The sequence below is a fragment of the Gopherus flavomarginatus genome, chromosome 6, assembly GCF_025201925.1.
Source record: "Gopherus flavomarginatus isolate rGopFla2 chromosome 6, rGopFla2.mat.asm, whole genome shotgun sequence".
NCBI classification, from domain to species: domain Eukaryota; kingdom Metazoa; phylum Chordata; order Testudines; family Testudinidae; genus Gopherus; species Gopherus flavomarginatus.
Window position 1 is genome coordinate 72,057,588 of NC_066622.1, and position 24,231 is coordinate 72,081,818.

Genomic DNA, 24,231 nt, shown 5'->3' on the forward strand with positions numbered 1-24,231 from the left:
AAACTACAGGGACTCGTTTTCGGTCTGCCAGAACAACTTGTGAGCGACAACGGACTGCAGTTCATCTCTCAGGAGTTTCAAAATTTTATGAAGGCAAATGAGATACACCACATCACGTCAGCACCATATCATCCATCCACCAGTGGATTAGCTGAAAGATTTGTGCAGACAATGAAACACGCTTTGAAATCAGCAAGGGGACAACACTCCATTCAAAAGCGTCTGGATACCTTCTTACTTTCCTACTGAAACACACATCATGCTACGACCCAGCCATCCCTGGCCTTTCTAATGATGAGACGACAGCTGCGCACTTGCTTTGATCTGCTGAAGCCTTCTGAATCCCGACAAACTGTGCAACATCAGCAGCAATATCAAGTCATCAGACGGGCACCCAGAGCAAAAGACCGAACCTTTAGCCCAGAACAGCCAGTTTTGGCTCAGAATTATACTTCCAGAGCTAAATGGGTCCCTGCCATGATCATACTCAAACAGGACCTGTTTCCTCAAACAATAGAGAATCTTACCTGGCGGCGACATGTAGATCAGCTGTTGCCAGGTCATGCCAGTCCTCAGGACACATCTGCAGTTTCGTGGTCTGACTTCTCCTCTTCTGGTGAGACACCGAATCACGAATCACCTGTTCCTGACTGTTCTCCTCCGTTACTGCCAGCGGCTGAGATACCCCTTTGCCCAGCACGAGCTCACCTGCTCGTGCTGCGGACCCTGAGCCCATGGTACTTTCGGGTGCAACAACACCAGAAGTTCGCTGTAATCCACCTAGAGACAGAAGGCCTCCTTATCAGCTGGATCTTTAGCTAGGGCGAACCCACGGTTATGGGGCAAAATAATCCCCAGGGTTTAGCCGGTAATGGAGGCAGTCTACCCTCCTTCTCTAGTCTAGTGTGTTTTTTATTTAGGAGAGGTGTTCTTATTACGGGGGGAGGAATATGTTGTGTATTTGGTTGTCACGGTTTTTGTTCCTATGGCAACTGAGTTAGATTATTAGGGGATAGCCCAGCCAGGTTCGGCCGGTTAGGCGAGCTCTGTGTCTGTAAATAAATGGTAGTTTTGTTAGCTGTCTGCTGTCTGACCTCAAGTGATTTCTTCCTATACTGGCTGCCCCCAAGGATATAACACATGAGAGTGGGGAAGCCATGCGGGCTGTGGGATGCTCTGGAGGAGAGTTGAGGCTGGAATGCGGAGGGTAGCTCAGTCAGTATGCAGTGAAGCAACAATATTTCAAGTGCTCCTTATGGGGGATGAGCCAGGATGCGGAGGTTACAGTGGGGAAGTAAGAAAGTCACGTGTGCTCAAGGGAATGAGCAGGGCTGCTGGGGCCAGGGAGGAGAATGAATGGTAGGGTGGGAGGAGGCTGGCAGCCATTAACTCACCCCTGCCATCAGGGACCTGATGAACTTCCTGTGGATTTTCAGAGCGCAGGGCCGGGGCAGCAAACCACAGGGTGTCTGTTGCCAGGAAAATCAGGGCAGGGCTTGTGGTCTCTTGATTTCTTCTCCAGAGCATCTTCTCTGCCTTCCCACAGCCCCACACCAGTCTGCCTGCACTCTAGCCTGCCCCCTGCCTCCTTGCTCTCAGGAACAGCAGGGATGTGTGTGAGGAGAGCTGGCCAATAGCTGATTGATCGGGGCAGTTCCAGTGGGGAATTAAGTTAGATGATTATTGTGACATGTCTGATCCAAACTGTGAACGTCATTTGGTTTTGTGCCTTCCATTTAGAGTGCTACGTGTCATTCTGTGTGGGACTGTCAGTGTGACCTTGAGAAGGTCAGTCTGTTCCACATGCTGCATTGCCAAGAAGGGATGATGAAAGAGCCACTGAGGGCCATCAATTTTGAATGACACATGAGGACTGGCCCGCCTCAGGGGACATGGGATTCCTTCATATCAGACTCTCATGCCTGGGGGGTCCAAATTTTGCAGTCTGGGCACATGGCAAACAGCACCAGAGAGAGAAGATGCTCTCTGAAAATGTAGAGGCTGTCCACCACATGTCAGAAGTCCAGCTGGAGGGAGAGAGAGTAAGAGAGACTCTGCCTGAAAAGCTGACCGGACCTTTGACTCACAGAAGGGGTCAGATTGGACGGAGGAAGTGTGACTTGGGACTGTTGGTTGTTTTGCAAAGATCTGTAACTCTCTTGTGCTTTCCTGAAAGTAAAAATGACACGTGTTCCTTACTTGACTGTCACGTTGTTCTTGAAGGGGTTAGTTAAGAAGCTCAGAGCACTCATAGTAAGGTAAAGCTTTTAGCAACTGGGGGCTCGGGAAGGCTGGGGCACTGATTTGGGGAATACAAGAGTCTGGGCTGTGGAGCCCCATATCCCAAGGAAAGGTGACAGACATGGCATCGGTGCTGGGAGTGTGCCAAAGACCCAGAGCTAGGAACAGTGGCCTGGCTCTAACCAGACCCAGGGGGCTTAGAAGTGCATGGGATCCGGCGGTCAGGTCCCCTCAGCAGAGTGGTGTCCATCCAGTGAAGTGCCAGCTTTGTGACAGTGACAAATAAAGGAATAAAGGGGATAACTCAATATTTAAGAAATAAGCCACTTTTCAAATGTAATGTGTGTGTGTGTGTGTGTGTGTGTGTGAGAGAGAGAGAGAGAGAGAGAGGGAGGGAAAGGAAGAGAGTCTGATGGAAAATCTGATGGAAAATTCAGTTGGCCTCTGAAGAGTTGATCTGCTACATGTGGAAAGTAAATTCACTTGTAAATTGTGAAATGGAGGGATTATAAATCCTGCTTTCAGTGGAAATCTCAACGCAGCCTGAACTTTGGAGTTGCTACAGATGCCTCCGTAATTTCACCGCTTCAAATGCAGCTGACGTGGATAGTGGTTGTAAGCAGTTTCTAGCTGCTGACTATTCAGTGGCCTATGTGAAATGACTTGATGATTTCAATCCATTTCCTTATGGAAAGGTGTCCCCATCACAGTGGGCATTACCCTCACATTGGCAGTCTCCACAGAGAGGAGGACATTCAGCTGAAAACGTTAAAATCCACAAAAAGACTGTAGTGTGTGTTGAAACAACAGCAAATTCCTGGCCCCGTCTTGTTCAATGTGTGTAAAATAGGGTGACCAGATGTCCTGATTTTATAGGGACCGTCCCAATTTTTGGGTCTTTATCTTATATAGATTCCGATTACCCCCCACCCCGTCCTGATTTTTCACATTTGCTGTCTGGTCACCCTAGTGTAAAATCTCATTCACCACCCGCCCTGCGCCACAGGAATGAACTTTGAGAGAAAGAGAATTCCTCCGTAGGTGTATTTTTGGTATCTAGCTATTCTGAGTGCTCTTCTCTGAGAACTTGTTTACAGTATAGCGTGTGTCAGCCTCTTAAACAGATACAATTTCAATGGATGGTATAGCTGCTGAGATTTTAGCCCTCGCTTGGGTATAGATGGAATGTATACCGCTGTGTGTGAATAGTTTGTGCAGTATATTAGTCAAGGCATGCATTGCAAAGCCCAGTGTCGTTCACAGAGTGTGGGATACTGGCCAAGAGTCAGAACCATCTTTCTGTGCCATATTAAATCAAATGCTAGAGGATGTTTCAACTCATGGAGAAAACAGATCCCAACATGGCATCTTGATTAAAGTGGAGGCTAGTTGGATTACGATGGCAGGTAGCATTGTGGGCCATGTCTTCTAGAGACAGCACCTCAATGTTAGAAATGTAGGTGATCATGAGCCACTTTGTAGAACTCTATGGATCACATTTGACCTGTAGGTGGTGCTTTGTCCACCCTTGATACAAACAATGTACATTGCAATAGAGTAAATTGTGTATGTTGTGGTGTTACATAGAGAATGGTATGCTTTTTGCTGTTGAATTATCTCTTGCATCTATTTCAAGGGGGATTTGTTTTTCCTTGGAGCTTGTTTTTTATTTACAGTACTATAAGAAATATGTGGTAGCCAAGGACTTAACCATTCTCACTATGCTAGGTTAGGAGAAACAGGATACATGGGGATTTGGTGCATTACATGTGCCTAAAATGAACAGACAGATATGCTGCACTCCATGGTCACAAAAGCACAATCCTCTACCACTTGGCCTACAGAACAAAGAATCTCCATTAGCTGTTAATGGTACAGAGACTATGACACAGAAGTGAGCAGTTCTGATTCACATCCAGTAGTAGGTATATGATACATAGTCAAATTAATTCCACATGCTCATGCCTCTGTCAAAGGAATGGTAAACATGCTGCAAAGCCATAACTCACAAGAGCAAGCTGTATCTCACCAGCCTTACTGGCAGTGCCACAAAGGGCCTACAAAGGCAGCAGATACATTGGAAGAAATGAGATGGAAAAACAGATAACATTCAGAGGCTATTCCTAGAAGCAGAAAAGAAAAGAAAAAAATCCTTGCTGGGCTTGGCAGTTGGATTATGCAGCTGCCAAGCTCCTTGCCTCCTTCCTCAAATATCCCAATGACTTGTGCACTGCATTTAAAATATGATCTCATACTGAGTGATTTACATTGGTGATTGATGATTGATACAATGAGCTGTATGGAGGGGGAGGGTGGTGAATGTGTTGCTCAGGATTTGTTGAGTCAACAAATTCCTGCTGGCTATTGCAAAGGTTTTAAAATACGTATATTTTCTTTCTAAGTAAATATTCTGTCTCTCTGTCCTTCTCCTTGCCTCTGTCTGTCTCTTTCTTTGTCTCTTTCTGTCAAAATAAATCTGTCTGCCATGTACTGTAGTTAACTCAAAATACTGCCAACATTAAATGTGCCCAGACATTTTTATTAATGCATTAAACTTGCATGATATTTTAGGCATTATAATTTACCAAGCTTACACCAAGATGGCATTTGAAACTAATGTGAGCTATTAATTTTTTTTTTAAATGATACCTAATAATTGTCAGTTGACACTGAAATGACTGTTTCGTTAACTGACAGCATGATGCCTAAAACCTTTTAGGTTTTCAAAGTTTTAGTAAATATCCCATGTCCATCGTGTTTACAGGCATCTCATTATGACTTTACTGCTTAAATAATGATATGTACCGGTGTCAATAAAGGGGCAAATTTTGTAAGTTACTTCCTGGTGAACTGCCAACGTGATTTTGGGCTGCATACACTTTAAGGCATGTCTCTCTCACTGCTTATCTAGTGCTTCTGTACTGGGGATGTGGTGCTTGATTCTGGAAACTGTAATGCCCGAAAGATGTTGACATATTTGGGGAAATTCAGATGAATTCTACAAATAATCATTCCAGCCCCTTGAACTTGACTTTCAGGAGGAGTGGAAGTGAACTAAATACTTTGGCTGGTGTAATAATAATAATAGATATATCTATCTCCTAGAACTGGAAGGGACCTTGAAAGGTCATTAAGTCAAATCCAGCCCCCTACCTTCACTAGCAGGACCAAGCACTGATTTTTGCACCAGATCCCTAAGTGGGCCCCTCAAGGACTGAACTCACAACCCTAGGTTTAGCAGGCCAATGCTCAAACCACTGAGCTATCCCTCCCTAAATTAGTGTAGACCTGTGGACTTCAATGGAATTATACTGATTTACCCCAGTTAAGGATATGGTTCAGAGCGTAAGAGAAATTATTTTGTGCAAAGTATACTAAAAAATAGTGGGTTGGAATTAAAAGAAAAATTAAACTGAACATAGATTTGGGGACACTTTATTGGTTGGATTAAGCTGCTCTGCATCAGTGGTTCTTAACCAAGAGTACACGTACCCCTGGGGATATGCAGAGGTCTTTCAGGGGGTACTCAACTAAGTGTTTTTCAACCTGCAGATTGCAGCCCCCCAGGAGGTCATGGGATGGGTTTAGGGGGGTCGCAAGTGCAGGGCAACTGCCCAGGGTCTCACATCACTGGGGACCTTGTGAAGCAATGTTCCCTCTAATTTTTCCCATCCACGTGCGGATGAGTTTTATTATGTGCACCGTATATGATGTGTGGCAAGGGTGGGGCCAGGGAGTTCAGAGTGTGGGAGGAGGCTCAGGGCTGGGCCAGAGGGTTAGGGTACGGGAGGATGAGGGCTCCAGCTGGGGGTGCAGGCTCTGGGGTGGGGCAAGGGATGAAGGGTTTGGCATGCAGGCTACTCTGGGGCTGCAGCAGGGAGAGAGGACTCCCCCCAGCACTCTCTCCCTGCAGCAGCGCCTGGGCTGGGGAAGAGCGTCTCTTCCAGCCGCTCTGGGGCTGGGGCCAGGGGAAAAGGCGTTTCTCCCCACCGCAGCCCTGGAGCTGGGAGGGAGAGGCGTCTCACCCCACGTAGCCCCAGGGCTGGGGGTGAGAGGCATTTCTCCTCGCCACGCTGCAGCCCCGAGGCTGAGGGGGTTGCCGCAGCCCTGCACACCCCAAGTACCCCCATCATCACCCCTACCACACCGCACTGACCCCACCTATTCCCCATCTCACCCCACTGCCATCTTCTAGGCCCACCTGTGGCCACGCCCCTGAGTGCAGTGAGCACACCTGCTAATTAAATGTGCAGCCCTTGGTGGCCTCCTGTGTGGTTGCGCAGGTGCACACCTTAGAGGGAACATAGCCATGAAGCTAAGTTACCTGTTGCAGCCCTGACGCCTGAGGCTCAGGCTTCAGACAAGGCTCACGAGTGAAAAACAGGCCCAAGTATCACAGTGAAATGTAAGTACAATATTTATATTCTAATCAATTTATTTTATAATTATAGGGTAAAAATGAGAAAGTAAGCACTTTGTCAGCAATAGTGTGCTGTGACACTTTTGTATTTTTGTCTGATTTTGTAAGCAAGTAGTTTCTAAGTGAGGTGAAACTTGGGGGTACACAGGGCAAATTGGCCTCCTGAAAGGGGTATGGTCGTCAGGAAAAGTTGAGAACCACTGCTCTACACTAACCCCTCCAGCTGAGTGATCACCAATAACTAAATTTCCGCACTATTCCTATTACAGGTTGCCTGCTATCCCAGTTCCTCTTCGACACAGCCCTGGAACTGTTGGCATGCACAAGCCAGGGCTGTGTGGATATAATGAGTATTAAGACTGGGCATATTGAACAAAGAATTATGTTGTATGCAGATGCTGCGCTGGTTCTACTCCCTAACCTACAGAAATCTATACCCAAATTATTAGAATTCATTGAAAGGTTCAGGGGCTTGTCCACATGGGTGGTGGGTATAATAGGCCAGGGGAGGCAGGGCGATGAGGAGGTGAGCTGGGGTTGGGGGGTCTGGCAGGGGAGTGAGGAGGCGAGTGGCTGGCATGGAGTCTCATGGCGGGCACAGGGGTCTGGTGAGGGAGTAAGGAGGGGAGCAGCGGGCGGGAGGGCGGTGGGGAGGTTCACGGGAAGAGATGGCGGGGAGAGGCCAAGCAGGGAGTGGGTGGAGCAGGGGTGGAGTGCAGGGAGAGCCGGGGATGAAGAGGTGGAACAGGGAGCTAGGCTTCCCCAGGGGAAGCTTCACCTGCCATCCATGGATATACAATCCAAGATGTTAGGATTAGCTAAATAGGCATACAGGGTCTTGCTTAGTCAGTGAGGTTTCCAGTGGCAGCCAATAGCATTAAAATATCTAGGAATCCTAGTCCTCAGAGATTTAAAGCAAATAACTCAAATCCATTTAGACCTGATTATTACACAAGTCACCAATGACCAGAGTAAATGGGAAACTCTACACCTCGGCCTCTGAGGAAAAATAAACACAGTACAATGGACACACTACCCAGAATAATATATGTGCTCAGGGGTCTCCTACACCAAATACCCCAACCCTTTTATCAGAAAATCTCCTTTAAGTGATCTCCTTAAAACTAGTGTATGGAGAATGGGGAACCACCCACACACTTCCTTTAAGAGACTTCAGCTACCGGTTGAACTAGGGCAGTTAGATTCCCAAATCTGTGGCTGTTCCATCATGCCTTTATAATAAGCTGGGCCATGCAATGGGCATACGCTATCACAAATAAAATGCCTACACAGGTGAGTGTCAAGAAGAAGCTGCCATTCTTTTTACCACACACAGCTATATTAGGCCCTGGATACTGTAGATACCATAATGATCTAATCCCCGCCATCCATACAGACCATCAGTGATGGGCCAATTTAGCATGCCACCCAAATTCCACCTTCTTCTCACATAGAGTTCCCAGTCTGGGGAGAATCCCATGCTAAAAACTGGGGGGAAGATAAAGTGGAAAACTGGATGGAATGTGGCATGCTATATAGGTCCCACTTAATAACTGAAGGCTGGATCACACCACTGACTTCTCCACAACCCCAATACAACATGCCAAGTACTGCAATATGGCAACACATTCAGATCTGTCACCTCAGAATTTGGCCTGGAAGCACCCGCGCTGTCCGAAGTGCTTGAACTCCTCCAGTTTTACAGAGAGCTATACTATATCCCCACACTGTCAGCTACACTGTGTGAGAGCCTAATAGCCCATCAGAGAGTTCATATAGTTGCAAGTAGGCCAAAATAGACCAAAGAACCGGCAATCGATATCTCACCCTCATAGCGGAATACGGCAATCAGAAAAAGAAATGACGTTGGACCCCTCTTTATGTCTCATTCAACAAAAAATATCCTCTTTAGGGGGTATTGGTCACCACAAAGACTTTACAAAATTAAAGCTGTCCCCAAAGATCTATGTTGGAAGTGTGGGGATGGAGGAGCTACATTTGCATATGTGTTTGGGACGTGCCCAGTTGTTTCAAGCTTCTGGGATGGCATTAAGACCTGAATTAACATGGTCCTAGAGACTTTGCTCGAGTTACAGCAGATATCTGAACATTGAGTCGTGCAAAGGGCAAACCCCAGAAAAAATTGACTCCATCTGGGACAGTTTCCTGGCGACTAAAGATCCCTGCAGGCAGTCTGGATAAAAAGCAGGAGATAAATCCTTATGTTCCCTCCTCATCCCCTCTCCTCTTAGGGTATGTCAGCACAGGAGCCAGAAGGTGTAATTTCCAGCTCGAGGAGACATATCAGTACTAGCTGTGATTGAGCTAGCATGCTAAAAATAGACATGGAGCAGGAGGGACCAGTTGTCCTGAGCAGAGTTCCAGTTGAAACCCTAGGCACATGCTCAGAGCAGCTAGTCCCCCCGCTACTCACACTGCACTTGAGCTGTAAATCACACCTGCCAGCTCCAATGAAAGAGCTCTCATTATTATTTGGATATGCTCAAATAAGGAGAAAAGAGGGAGTGAGAGGTTTTTTTGTTTTGTTTTGTGAGACAGATGCAGAAGGCAGAGAAGAAAAGTATGAAATTGATCCTGTCATTTTGCAGTTGGCATTTAAAGTCCAGGCTTTCCCCAGTGGTATCTAGCCAACAGGATTATTTCCTCTTCAACACTCAGCACACTTTGGATAATATATACACTTGAATTAATATTAATTATGCAAAATGCTATGACATACTGATATAGCTTGGGTAGCATGGTGCAGCAACCATCTGATACTGGTTTGGTGGCCTCAATCCAGTTGGCAATGGTCATGACAAAACCAATATCACAACTGCCTCCCTCTCTTTATTTGCAGCCTCACAGCCAGGCCAGGGCCTTGGTGACACTATTTAACTTTCATAGGACACTTTTCACCTGTAGGTGAAAGCACTTTATAAGGATCAGGGTCATTATCCTCATTTCCAGCTGAGGGCACTGAACATGAAGCTAGGTTAGTGACCGACCCCAGATCAGAAACTCCAGCATCCCAAAATGCTGTGAAATGTGACTGGACCCTGCTTCCATAATGTGAGGAAACAAAAGCCTGGATCTCAACAACCTTGAACTCTGGGACAGTCAGGATAGGAAGCTGAGCTGTGTGACTCTCACCCATTTTGTTTGTGAGTCAACCTGCCTCATCCTTCCAGCCTGCAGGGAGAAACTTCCCCATCTGTCATGCATGTGTGTGTACAGAAAATATTTGATTAAATTTGAGAAAACTCTGATAGTTGATAACTTTTTGAACTCTACTTGCCCAGAAGTGCTTAACATAAAGATTCTCCCAGGCAGTTCAGAGGCTTTGTCCCATATTCTGGTGGGGTCAGGCTATGTCACTGAATCTCTGACATGTGTGTTGCTCTCTGTGGTGGCATAGGAAAGGACGGCTACACTTGTTCCTATCCAGAAGAAGCAACATATGAGCACATTAGTGGTTTTTAGTTGAGTTTGGATCTTAACTTGAGTGATAGGCCTAAAGCACGCAACCTAAAAGAATGAGATCACAAGAAAGAGACATTGTCTGTACTAAACTTGTAGTGACCCTGGAAATACCAGTGTTATCTGATTTAAGGTTTGGGTTGAGATAATAGAAATAAAGAAAATACGGTTAATTGTGCTCCAGGTGCAGTAAATAATGGTTTTGTTTAGTTAATTATAAATAAATGTATAGTTTAGTAGTTAGAAAGGAATATAGCAAAATGCAATAAGAAGGAAACCAGAGGGCAGGGTTCCACCCTAAAACTCCTAGCTTTAACTAAGGTCCAGTAACTGGCAGTGACATCACTTGTGTATAAAACAGCCAGGTTTTCTGGGGGCTCTTTGTTAGAGCTTTTCCTTACCCCTCTGGATAGGGTGACCAGATGTCCCAATTTTATAGGGACAGTCCCAGTTTTGGGGTCTTTTTCATAGATAGTCTCCTATTACTCCCCACCCCGTCCCGATTTTTCACACTTGCTGTCTGGTCACCCTACGTCTGGAGGAGGCTGTGATGGGACAGTACCTCCCAGGCTTGATCCTGTTATGGGTATTTTGGCCAGTGCTTATAACTGAATTACTGTTGGGTACAGAATATGGGTAGATAGGCTGAGTCATGTTAATTCTTAATAAACTGATAGGTGCTAAGCACTCTGGCGAGGTACTGAGTTCCACTGACTCCCGTTCAAGGCACTAGAAGATCAATGCCTCCCAGGACTGGGTCCATAACATTGCACTGCAGCAGCTAAACACTAAAAAACACAAATCAGATCATGCCTACCCCAGCCGTTGCAAGATTGTTATGACTGTGGGCTGGATTCAAGCTGTAATGGTCAGCAGAGAATACCCCTTGTGGAAGGCAACACCTTACTGGCATAAAGCCAGCATAGCCAACTCTGGTGCCAGCCAACCCCACCATGCCCAAAGTAGGGGGCAGTCTGGGGGCTAGTGGAGCTCCACTCTTCTGATTCTACCCTGGCATAACTTACAGCAACTCCTAGGTTGCTCTAGCAGATACTGGGGCTGGGCTGACACCAAATCAGGAAGTCTTAACTGGCTCCACAAAGCGGAGAAGCAAATCTTCTGTTTTCATGGATTTTGTTCATTCTGGTTTTAATTGTCCCAGGCAATGGAGCTTCCACAATTTGCCGTGAGAGCCTATTCTACAGTCTAAAAGTTCTCACACAAAAGAGTCTAGTCTCTTGAGGGCTGTTATACTTTGGTCTCAATTCCATTGTTGGGTTTGGTGCACGGATGCTGGGTGATACTAGTGGCTTGTGACAGACAGGAGGTCAGACTAGATGATCTGGTTGTCCCTTCTGGCCTTTATGACTCACTCTATGACTCACTCTTAGGAACATAGGAACTGCCATGCTGGGTCAGACCCAGGGTCCATCACGACTATTATCCTGCCTCTGAAAATGGTTCCACTAAATAAGGACATTCCACTAGAGAAATAGATCACATTATGAAACAGGACATCAAAATATGTCAAGAGAATCTGCTTCAATACAGAAATAAAATCTCCTCTGACTACATACCTAGTTGTCACCTACTCCTCTCTCCTCCCTTCCCCTCACACACACACTGGAAACCATACTGGGTATCAGTAAAATTTCTTCCCATACTCAATAGGGACTGCATCCAAAAAGAAATCTTTCCTGAACCCCCTCTTATGGCCTTCCAGTCTTGCAAAGTTCATCATCAGAAGTAAGCTCCTCAAAGACCAGGACACACCAACTCAAGGCATACCATACCCTGCCGGTACAAGATGCAAAACCTGCAGACATATCTCCATTGCTGTGATGATCACCACCCTCCACAACATTCTTTCAAGATCTATGGGTCCTACACATGCCTATCACCACACTGGTGTACCTCATCCAGTGCACTAAATGCACCAATAACAACTATGTGGATGAAACCAGACAATCACTATGCTCTCCAGTGAACTCGCACAGAAAAATTATAAGAGACAAAAACACCCTTATCACCTGTGGGTGATCACTTCTTACAAAGCAATCACTCCATAGCTGACCTCTCAGCTCTCACCCTCAAAGGAAACCTGCACAACATCTTCACAAGATGAGCCTGAGAGCTTCAATTCATAACTCTGCTGGACACTAAAAACCGTGGACTTAACAGAGTTTTATGGTTGTGTGGCTCATTACAACAATTTGTAACACATCCTGCTGCCTGCTAGCCCTTAATTGCTCACTTCATGTAAATGGTATCCTCCAATATGTGTGAACCCCTTCTGCTTAACAATCTGTCCCACCTTGTATTTTGCTATGACATTCAGGTTACCTTCTTCAGACCTGAAGAAGAGCTCTGTGAAGCTCGAAAACTTGTCCCTTCCACCAACAGAAATTGGTCCAATAAAATATATTATTTCACCTACCTTGTCGCTCTCAATTGTTTCCATATCAGTCAGGCACACAACCTGTTCAGGCTCATATGTAATTCCCACTAGGCATCTATCTGCATCTTTAGGTGGCTAAATAGAGCTGGTCAGAAAATTTTCTGTGGTAGAATGAAGTTCCATTAAAATAAAAATGATTCACAAAACTGTGTCATTTTTGCTGAAATTTTGTTTTGGAGAAAATGGGGGGAAAGTCCCACTTCAACATTTTCAAAGCAAAACATTTTTATTTTTCCTTTCAAAAGTTTGGTTTGAATTTTTGTATTATGTTATTTATTACAATATCATAGGAAAAATTCATTTAGATTCTGATTTAAAAATATTTTTTGAAGAAGTTTGAAATTTTGAGATTTCGTTCCTAATCAGACTGAAAATAAATTTTGAAATTCTCAGCAAAATGGAATTTCTCTGCACAGCTCTACTAAATGCCTTTGGAAATCTCATCCTTAGCGACTTACATGCAGATTTGTATCCTTTATATATTTCTGCCTCAAGCACCATCACTGTTAGCAGTAATATATGTAGGGAGAGGGGGATTTGTACTTTACATTTTGCATGCCAAAACACCATAGAAACTGCTTACAGCAATGACCCTTACCTTTTATCCACTCTGTTGTCTGAATCTGAAGAGAGAACAGTAAGAAAAGGTGGTTATGTGAGATACCAGGGATAGAACTGCAAAGCTGATCAGCCTGTTTAGATACTAAGGTGAGGGGACCATGAGTACCTAGGTACCATGGCTAAGAAGGGAGATCCACCAAATCTTACAGAGGCAAACTCATTGAATCAAAGGGATTGTTGTCTCACAATGGATAGCAAGATCAAGCCCAATATAATATATTATAATATTCCAAATTCTTTCTGAACCCTTTAATTTGGAACATTTGATATTCTGCTTCTTCAAGACTGCACATGAGCTAATATCCCAGCTCATTCATCAGCCCCAAATGCAGTGAAAAACAATTCTGAGAACAGATACATGATGATCAGGGAATTAGGAGGAATGGGCATGATTTTTTTAAAGCTGTTGTATAGTAGCAATAAGAGAAATTTAGGCCTCCGCCCTTAACAGTAGATTTTCAGTGTCTATGCAGAGTAAAGTGGGCTGCCTAAGTTCTCCTTTAAAAGACCCACATTTACACTAAGTAGCATAGAATCAAGTTACCTACCTTAGAAGAAAGGGGTGAGACCTAGCAGGATCTGACCCTGTAGTTTCAGACAGTCTATTGCCACTCTGAAGGTGATGCCACTAAACCAATGGTTTTCAACCTGTGGTCCGCAAACCCCTGGCAGACCACAGACTATGTCTAAGGAGTCCGCAAAAAGGTTGTCATTACCATACAGCTGTGGTCTTCAACCTGTGCGGGGTGGGCCACAGACTGTGTCTAAGATTTCCAAAGGATCTGCACCATCATTCAAAATGTTTTACGGATCCGCAAATGAAAAAAGGTTGAAAACCACTTGCGTTAAGCCGTTGTACTGAGGTAGCTGGTAGGGCTGGTGTTGGAGCTACTTGTCCTGCAGTGCTATTAACCTAACAGGCTTAGATGGCTGCCACGTTGGCAAAGCCTTTACCTCTGTTGATTACATGAGGATTACCAGAGTGTTCCAACCACAGAAAAGACGGTTACTCACCTTTGTAACTGTTGTTCTTCGAGATGTGTTGCTCACATCCATTCCAGTTAGGTGTGCGCGCCGCGCGTGCACGTTCGTCGGAAACTTTTTACCCTAGCAACTCCAGTGGGCCGGCAGGTCGCCCCCTGGAGTGGCGCCGCCATGGCGCCCAATATATATCCCTGCCGGCCCACCCGCTCCTCAGTTCCTTCTTGCCGGCGACTCCGACAGTGGGGAAGGAGGGCGGGTGTGGAATGGATGTGAGCAACACATCTCGAAGAACAACAGTTACAAAGGTGAGTAACCGTCTTTTCTTCTTCGAGTGATTGCTCACATCCATTCCAGTTAGGTGAATCCCAAGCCATACCTAGGCGGTGGGGTCGGAGCGAGAAGTCGCGGCATGGAGCACAGCAGATCCGAAGGCCGCATCCTCTCTAGACTGCTGGACCAGGGCGTAGTGGGAAGCAAAGGTGTGGACCGATGACCAGGTCGCTGCCCGACAGATTTCTTGGATGGGCACACGGGCAAGGAAAGCCAGCGACGACGCCTGCGCCCTGGTAGAATGCGCAGTCACACGGCCCGTAGGGACATGGGCCAAGTCATAGCAGGTCCTGATGCAGGACGTTACCCAAGAGGATAACCTCTGGGAGGAGATAGGAAGCCCTTTCATGCGGTCCGCTACTGCCACGAAAAGCTGGGGGGATTTGCGGAAGGGCTTAGTCCTCTCCACGTAGAACGCGAGAGCCCTACGGACATCAAGCGAGTGGAGCTGCTGCTCCCTGCCTGAGGAGTGAGGTTTCGGGAAAAAAACCGGGAGGAATATCTCTTGGTTGACGTGGAAGGCTGAGACCACCTTGGGGAGAAAAGCAGGGTGTGGTCTCAGCTGCACCTTGTCCTTGTGGAAGACCGTATATGGGGGGTCTACCACAAGAGCCCGGAGTTCCGACACCCGTCTAGCTGAGGTGATAGCTACTAGAAAGGCCGTCTTCCAAGAGAGGTAAAGCAGGGAGCAAGTAGCTAACGGCTCAAAGGGGGGCCCCATGAGCCGGGACAACACCAGGTTAAGATCCCAGGTTGGAGCAGGGGGACGGACGTTAGGGTATAAACGTTCCAGCCCCTTAAGGAATCTAGACACCGTCGGGTGGGAAAAAACAGAGCGACCATCCGCACCCGGGTGAAAGGTGGAGATAGCTGCTAGGTGGACTCGTAACGACGATATGGCCAGACCTTGCCCTTTGAGGGACCAAATGTAGTCTAAGATGTCGGCTACTGAAACTTCCATAGGGCGGAGATTTTTCTCCACGCACCAAAAGGAGAAGCGCTTCCATTTGGCCAAATATGTCGCTCTTGTGGACGGCTTCCTGCTGCCCAAGAGCACCTCCCTCACCGGCGTGGAACAGCGCAGCTCAGAGCCAGTCAGCCACGCAGGAGCCACGCCGCTAGGTGCAGCGACTGCAGGTCCGGGTGACAGAGGGTCCCGTGCTCCTGGGTAATCAGGTCCGGATGAAGGGGCAGGGGAACTGGGTCGGCTATGGTCAGGTCCAGCAGCATGGGGTACCAGTGCTGTCTGGGCCATGCCGGGGCTACCATGATCACGTGAGCCCTGTCCCTGCGCACCTTCAGAAGGACCCTGTGGACCAACGGGAATGGGGGAAACGCATAGTACAGGTGGGTCGACCACTGGATGAGAAAGGCATCCGCTATCGACCCGGGCTCCCTGCCCTGAAAGGAGCAGAACGCTTGGCACTTCCTGTTCCCTTTGGACGCGAAGAGGTCCACCCGGGGATAACCCCACCTCCGGAAGATGGAGAGGGCGACGTCTGGGCGGAGGGACCACTCGTGTGACAGGAAGGATCTGCTCAATCGATCCGCCAGCGTGTTCCGTACTCCGGGGAGGAAGGAAGCCATGAGGTGAATGGAGTGGGCTACACAAAAGTCCCAGAGTCGTATCGCCTCGTGGCACAGGGAGGAGGATCTGGTGCCGCCCTGCTTGTTGATATAATACATGGTCGTCGTGTTGTCGGTGAACACCGCGACACAACGACCCTGGAGCTGATGACAGAACGTTTGACAAGCAAGACGGACCGCTCTCAACTCCCGCATGTTGATGTGTAGCCGCACCTCCTCCTGGGACCACAGGCCCTGCGTCCTCAGGGTCCCTGCATGGGCCCCCCAGCCGAGATCTGAGGCATCTGTTGTTAGGGACACCGAGGGCTGAGATGGGTGGAAGGGGAGACCCGCACACAACACTGACTGGTCCAGCCACCAGTCGAGAGAATCTAAGACCCCCTGGGGGATCGTGATTAACATATCTAGTGGCTGTCTTGTCGGCCTGTAATGACCGATGAGCCACAGCTGGAGTGGCCTCATGCGGAGCCGAGCGTAATTGGTCACGAAAGTACAGGCCGCCATGTGGCCTAACAGGGTTAGACACGTCCTCACTGACGTCAAGGGGGCTGTCTGTAGCCGTTGCACGATGGCCGACAAGGCCTGGAACCGCTGCAATGGCAGCAAGGCCCTGCCCACAGTGGCGTCCAGGACGGCCCCGATGAATTCCACCCTTTGTGTGGGGGCCAGGGTGGACTTGTCTGTGTTCACCAAGAGGCCCAGAGCGGCGAACATGTCGGTGATCACACGGACATGGCTGCAGACTTGTTGGTGCGACGTGCCTCGAATCAACCAATCGTCCAGATACGGGAACACGTGGATACGACTGCGCCGAAGCTGCGCCACAACAACTGCCATGCATTTCGTAAACACTCTCGGGGCCGTGGACAAGCCAAATGGGAGGACTGCAAATTGGTAATGCAGAGACCCCACAAGGAAGCGAAGGAAACGTCTGTGGGGTGGCCAGATAGCAATGTGAAAATACGCGTCCTGCATGTCGAGGGCGGCGTACCAGTCTCCCGGATCCAGGGATGGGATAATGGTCCCCAAGGAAACCATGCGGAACTTCAACTTCACCAGGTACTTGTTGAGCTCTCGCAGGTCGAGGATGGGCCTGAGGCCTCCCTTGGCCTTGGGGATCAGAAAGTAGCGGGAATAAAACCCCTTGCCTTTCTCGTTCTCCGGCACCGCCTCTATAGCTCCTTTGCCGAGGAGCGTCTGCACCTCCTGCCGAAGGAATTGCTCGTGAGAGGGGTCCCTGAAGAGGGACGAGGAAGGGGGGCGGGGAGGAGGAAATGAAACAAACTGCAGGCGGTATCCCGACTGCACCGTGCGTAAGACCCAGCGGTCTGATGTTATTAGGGACCACGCCGGGAGGAAAAAAGAAAGGCGGTTGGAAAACGGGGGGAAAGGATCCAATGGGGAAACTGTTACTGCGCCCTCGGGCGCACCTTCAAAATGAAGGCTTGGGACCAGGCGGGGGCTTAGAGGAGCCTTGGTTTTGGCCCCCTTGGTTCCCCGAGTGCCTGCGCCTTCCGTTCCTGCCGCGGCGCCTGTTAAGGTCCTGCCGCTGGTGGAACTGGAGATACGGCCTGCGCTGTTGTTGCTGTTGCTGCGGCCGGAAGGGTCTGCGTTGCGTCACTGGAGTGTGCATCCCCAGTGACCTCATGATGACTCGGTTGTCTTTTAGACTCTTGAGTCTAGGGTCTGTCTTATCCGAGAACAGCCCTTGGCCTTCAAAAGGAAGGTCCTGTATTGTGTGCTGGAGCTCCGGCGGAAGGCCGGAAACCTGCAGCCAGGAGAGGCGACGCATTGTTACACCCGACGCGAGGGTACGGGCAGCCGAATCCGCAGCGTCCAGAGAGGCTTGCAAGGACGTGCGTGCGACCTTCTTGCCTTCCTCTAAGATGGCCGCAAACTCCTGACGAGCATCTTGTGGCAACAGCTCCTTGAATTTGTCTGCTGCCACCCAGGAGTTAAAGGCGTATCTGCTTAACAGGGCCTGTTGGTTGGAGACCCTGAGTTGCAGCGCCCCTGCCGAGTACACCTTACGGCCGAGGAGATCCATCCGCCTGGCCTCCCTGGATTTGGGGGCTGGAGCTTCCTGACCATGACGCTCTTTATCATTGACGGATTGGACCACCAGGGAACACGGAGTCGGGTGTACGTGGAGGTACTCGTAGCCCTTAGAAGGAGCCATGTACTTCCTCTCGACGCCCTTCGCAGTGGGAGGAATGGAGGCCGGAGACTGCCAGATGGTGTTGGCGTTGGCCTGGATGGTCCGTATGAACGGCAGGGCGACCCTGGTGGGAGCGTCTGCCGAGAGGATGGTGACAATAGGGTCCTCTACCTCCGAGACCTCCTCGGCTTGTAGACTCAGGTTTTGGGCTACTCGCCGGAGGAGGTCCTGGTGCGCCCTGAGGTCCAGCGGGGGGGGGCTGTTGGAGGAGGTCCCAGCCACCGCTTCATCAGGGGAAGAAGATGAGGAGACCCCCGGCAAGAGGGTGTCTAAAGGGGGGTCTCCCTCGGCCCTCGCCTCTGCCTCAGGAGCCAAAGTGGAGTCCTGGTGCTTGGATCCTTCCTCCCCATCCGGGGAGGGAGGGGGGCGAGACAACGAGGCCTCAGGTGCCCTGCGCTCCGCAGTCGCCGGCCTAGCAGGGAGCTGTTGGGGGCCCTGGGCCTGATGATATGCCCAGGGTGTCCAGAAACCCCATTGCTGTGGGGCTGGGTCCTGCTGTGGAGGCTCGCTGAACAGCGCCGCCTGCCGGTCGGTGCCCAGCGCGTACCCACTGTCCGCCAGCGAAGACACGGACGGCTGCCTAGAGGGCCATGGCGGGGCGGACCCTGGATGGTAAGGGTCCGCGCGGGCCGGCACGGGCGATCGTCTCGGTGCCGGGGACCGGTGCCGGGAGTCGTAACGGTGCCGGGAGCGGGACCGAGTTCTGCCACGGTGCCGGGATCTGGATCGGTACCGGGCGCCGCTTCGGTGCCGGGATCGGGACCTGCCACCGGTTCGGTACCGGGAGGTCGACCGGGACCGGGACCTGCCACCAGCTCGGCGCCGGGAGGTCGACCGGTGCGGCGAACGTCTGGATCGGCTCCTGGACTCGCGGTGCCGGTAACGACGGCTGGAGTCTGACCGCGATCGTCTCGGTGTCGACCGGCGCCGCGAGTGCGACCGGTACCGCTGAGGGGAGCGGTGCCGGGACTGCGAGCGGCGGCGGGATCTGGAGCGACCGTGACGTCGGGACCTGGAGCGAGAACGAGAGTCCCGGGACGGTGCCGACATCATAGGCTTGCCTCTGGCCGTGCCGAGGCGAAGGTCTCTGGTGTAGATGGCACCACTATCTCGACCCCAGATGTCATGGGGGAGCTTGGCGGCACCGGACTCGACGGACCCGCCGGGCCCGGAGTCGACGGTGCCGGCGGCGCCGCGGCCGATGCTGAGGCCGGGCGCTCCACTCGGGTGTGCCTGGCCGGAGTAATGGACTTCGACGGCCTAGGCTCTGTCCCCGGTGCCGGAGAAGGTCGGTGCCGGGGAGTCTTCTCGGTGCCGGTGCGATCCGGTGCCGGCGCCGAGATCACGGCCTGCGAAGCCGCCGGGTCAAGTGCCGCCTCCATGAGGAGAGTCCGGAGCCTTTGATCCCTCTCCTTCTTAGTCCTTGGCTTAAAAGCCTTGCAGATGCGGCACTTGTCGGATCTATGCGATTCCCCCAGGCACTTCAGGCACGCGTCGTGGGGGTCGCTGGTGGGCATAGGCTTCTTGCAGGCCGCACACTGCTTGAAGCCCGGCGAACCAGGCATGAGCCTGGTGCCGGGTGCCGGGAAGGGCTAAGCCCCCGGCGAAAAACTATTTACAACTACTTAACACTTAACTACTACTATCTAACTTAACAGTCTAATTAACAACTACAATAGAGATAACGATAGAAAAACAAGGAGAGCTAGGGACGTGGAGGACAGCTATGCCGCGCTCCACAGTTCCAACGACCGACACGGCGGTAAGAAGGAACTGAGGAGCGGGTGGGCCGGCAGGGATATATATTGGGCGCCATGGCGGCGCCACTCCAGGGGGCGACCTGCCGGCCCACTGGAGTTGCTAGGGTAAAAAGTTTCCGACGAACGTGCACGCGCGGCGCGCACACCTAACTGGAATGGATGTGAGCAATCACTCGAAGAAGAAGCAAATGTTTTCAAATGCAGGCGATGGATGGCCAATCAAATACCTAGCCATGCTCTCATTCTTTCTCTCTGTGAACGTTCCAAGGTCTTTCAGAATATTTTCCTTTTTAATACGTGGCATGGTTTTCATGGCACAAACTGGCTACCCTTCATCTAAACAGAGGCTAGATTAGCATCAGTTCCCTGCATGACTGACAAATTGTGCTTTACCTGGAATTCATCACAGAAATGTCATTAAAGAGAGTACCTGCTTGCGTCCCAGGCCCTACAATAATTACATTTCCATCGGGGGGGGAGGGGGCTTTTATTTGTTTTTCCATGACCACATTACATTAAATTGCATCATGACTCCATTTTGTGCTATAATGCAATTCAAGATGCCTTTTTTTTTTATAAAAGGTGGCTTGGGAAAGGTATTAAAAATCAATATTTTGTAATTCAAGACAACACAAGTTTTCAGGCTATGAAGCTGAGAAGGTTTTTTTTCCAAGGATTCCCTCAGCTCTGGAGTGTCTGGATATGGGATACTGGTTTAGAACCAGTTCTGCAGTGCGTGGGGCATAAGACCTTCAAGAAAAATCCAGGATACTGGATGAAGGGGTTGTTGGTGATTCGGCAGGCAATATGTCTCCCCTCTAACCCATGCTGTGGCTATTGGAGGTGCTGACAAGTAAAACTGGAGCTCCTGGGATCTTGTTCTCTTTAAAAATCCCATGGGTCTTTTTGCAAGAGTTGGGCTGTTCAAACTGGTATTCTGGAAAAATTTCAATCTGGGTAAATATTTTCTGCTGCCTTATCTCTCACTATAGTTGCAGCAGGGTTTGGTATTCTCTTTATTCCTTGTTCTCAACTTCTGTGGAGTGTTGCTGTGTGCTGTTATCACATCCTGCACCAGAGCTGATTGCATTTCAACAGTGAGAGAACTTATCTCTTTCTTTACTCTGTGTTTTAGTTCATAAAGCATTTTGGAATCTGGGTTGAGAGGTGCTCTGTGCAGAGGATGTATGCCAATGAGCCACACTCTACCCCCAGGGAAGTCAGTGGGTCAACATCTCCCCACAGGGAAGTGAGAGGGGCAAATTATGCTCTCTTTTAAAGTGCTGTATATTCACAAGAAAGGAGGCAGTTTCCGCTCAGTTTCACTTTAAGATTTTGGTTTGAACTCAACACTCTGAGTGGCCTATGAAGCCGTGTGGTCTGAAACCAAAGGAAGTGTGGGTTCCAAGAGCTATGAAGTGAGACCACAGAGCTTTTCTCTGCCCTAAATAATGCAGCCAGTAAAAGCATGCATTCCTGCAGCAACTGGCATCCCAGAGAACCCAACAGCATCTTACAAGCCAAGGTCCTGTTCCTGCTCTCATTAGAAGCCAGTGGGAGTTTTGCCAGGCATATACCTTGATGGAAGTTACAGGAATCAGACAGTGCCTTCTGAGTAGGAAGGGTGGAACCAGTACAGTGGGGGAAGTGAAAATTCTGGTCAGGATGCTTGTGCAGGCTCCTACTCATAGCTAACATGCCATGGGATCTTTAACATATATGCAGAGCAGAAAGAGCCATTTTTTAAAAAGTCTCCTCCAATATGCAATGCAGTTTATTTCCCTTGGAAAGCTGAGTTGACATGTCAGGATTCAAATATGGGGATCTATGGATACCAGGGATTTCAAATCTGAAATTCACACTCCTTTTCAAACACAATACCCTTCACAGCTCCACCCAGCAGGTACTCTGCTCTTACTATACACAGATCTACTCCTTCTAAAGGAGCAGAGCAATGGAGTTTAGCTTTGCTCCGTTGATGCGTGAGAAGAATTTCCCTCTAAGTCAGAAAGCAAGAGTACGTTTCTCTTACCTACAAAATCATTGTCAATCAATTGCCTTTTGATCATGCAGATCTTTAGTGCTAAAAAACCAATTGCTAGGAAGACTCCCAGGGTAACTCCTATGATAACATACTTGGGGTCTGCAAGGAGAAATGAAAATAAGTCACTGAATACACATTATTAAATAATAAAATATTTGGTCTTTTGGGAGTGTGGGGGGACATAGGACAAAGATTCCAACGTTAATCTGAGCCTTATTCTCGGCAAATGGCGGCTGCATTAATTCTCCCACTTTAGAATAAGTTGAATATGTTGGGCTAGCTAGTGACCCTCCTCCACCGCACACCCGCAGTGCTAATTCACACCTCCCACTCCCACAGTAGAACTGTGCTAATTGGGGGACCCAGGACAGCTTGCTGAATTTTGTGAGCCAGTGAGTAAATGAACAACCTTCAGTAAGACGTGGGGTCAGTAGGAGAGCTCACGTGGGCTAGAGACGAGGCTGGTGGCTTGTACTTCAGGAGACAAGGGTGCTGTTCCTGACTCTGCCATTGGCATCCCATGTGACCTTGTCTATTTGGATTGTAAGGTCTTTGGGGCAGGGACTGTCTGTAACTGTGTATTCTGTACAGCACATAACATAATGGGGCATCCAGCTGGCTTGGGGCCTAGCTGCTACGTTAATATTAATAGTAATTTAAAAAGCCAGGTTATGGCATCACTGTGCGTAATGTCTATTTCAGTTGTAATTATAATAATATTTCCTGGAATACTAGTAGGTGGCTTTGTAAAAGTCAGGAAGGCTTAGAGCCAGGAGCCCCCAACTCACCAACTCTGCTATTCGAATTTTTGCTGAAGGGAGAGAGCAGCATTTTTAGATGTGACTTACAAAGCACATGATGGTTCTACTCTGTTTAAAAATCAGGCTCTGAAACCTGTATACTGCCACTGTTCATAGTCTCTGGGGTTCCAGTCTGCATTCCCATTGCTCTAATTAAAACAGAAAAAGTCTAAAATCCTTGAAATATAGTTGTTGCTGTTACTGTATTTTCTTAGTTTCTGGCTCCCACCCCTGTACAGACAGTAACATTCTGAGATGGACTCACCTATTACCTCCTCCTCGGATGTTCCAGAGGCAGAGACCTTTGCTCTCCAGAAATCTGAAATAAAAGTGATTTGGCTTGTCAGAATATATAGGCGAATGTATTGTATCCTGCTAGTGACTGTACTTAAATAGAGCTGGAACGAATCATGCTAGGATACAACATATGATCATGTGATCAATTAATAGCCGTACATAGGGCTTATAAATGGATCTAAGGCCTTGTAGAGCAGAGATGCATTTTCAGAATGATATTTAATGGGGACATCCCTGAGGAACTGGCATCTGCCTTTCCATTCCACAAGCCTGTAGGCTGCATGCATGACAGACAAGTCTGAAATGTTGTCATTCCACTGGAAACAAAAGAGAGATTCCAAATCTGACAACTCTATTAAAACATCTTGGGCAGATTCACCCATGGCAACCCTTCCCAGGCAAAACATTTGCTCCGGTCCTGCGTAAGCCATGTCTCCAGACTTCAGCATGAAATTGCTGCCAGAGGGGTCTCCTCTGGGATGTTGTCTCATGAGGGAAAACGTGATGGTGCGAGAGGGAACTTTTCAGAACCCTCAGCCCCAACCTCCCACTTCATCATAGGGCCGCTTGCCAAGTTCCATCCTTTCCCACAAAGCCATGTGCGGCCTACATTCTGAGCTATCAGCTTCTGCAAAACAGAAAATACCTACTGTTTTTCATGGACAATTTCAATGGGGAAAAAAATTAACATTTCCCACTAAACAAAAAGTTCACAATTTCCCCCTGCATCTCCAGCTTTTGGTCTTTCACTGAAAATTTCTAATGAAATGAAAATTTTCTGCAAAAACTTTGGTTTAGGAAAAAAAGCCATTTTTGCTAGAACATTTCCAACTAGTGCTGCTCAGAATGACACTAGTGGCCCCTGATGGCATCAGGCACACAGACATTGAGATGGGATTTTTATGCAGATTTAGTGATTGACAATGGATTTATGCTGGAACAAATGTAACCCTGCATATTAAGGCTTCAGAAAATGTTGAGATTGGCTTTA

At 48.7% G+C, this 24,231-nt stretch overlaps 1 protein-coding gene across 1 annotated transcript in view; it reads right to left on the bottom strand.

Moving 5' to 3' along the window:
- The window catches only part of TMEM273 (transmembrane protein 273), a 39,700-nt gene that overhangs the window by 11,468 nt on the left and 4,001 nt on the right, over positions 1-24,231 (bottom strand). Inside the window, exons 2-4 of the mRNA XM_050960376.1 lie at positions 23,209-23,262; positions 22,132-22,242; positions 13,198-13,222 (exon numbers count right to left, since the gene is read on the bottom strand). Of these exons, the coding sequence (XP_050816333.1) occupies positions 13,198-13,222; positions 22,132-22,242; positions 23,209-23,262 (190 nt within the window). The remainder of the gene's footprint in view (positions 1-13,197; positions 13,223-22,131; positions 22,243-23,208; positions 23,263-24,231) is intronic.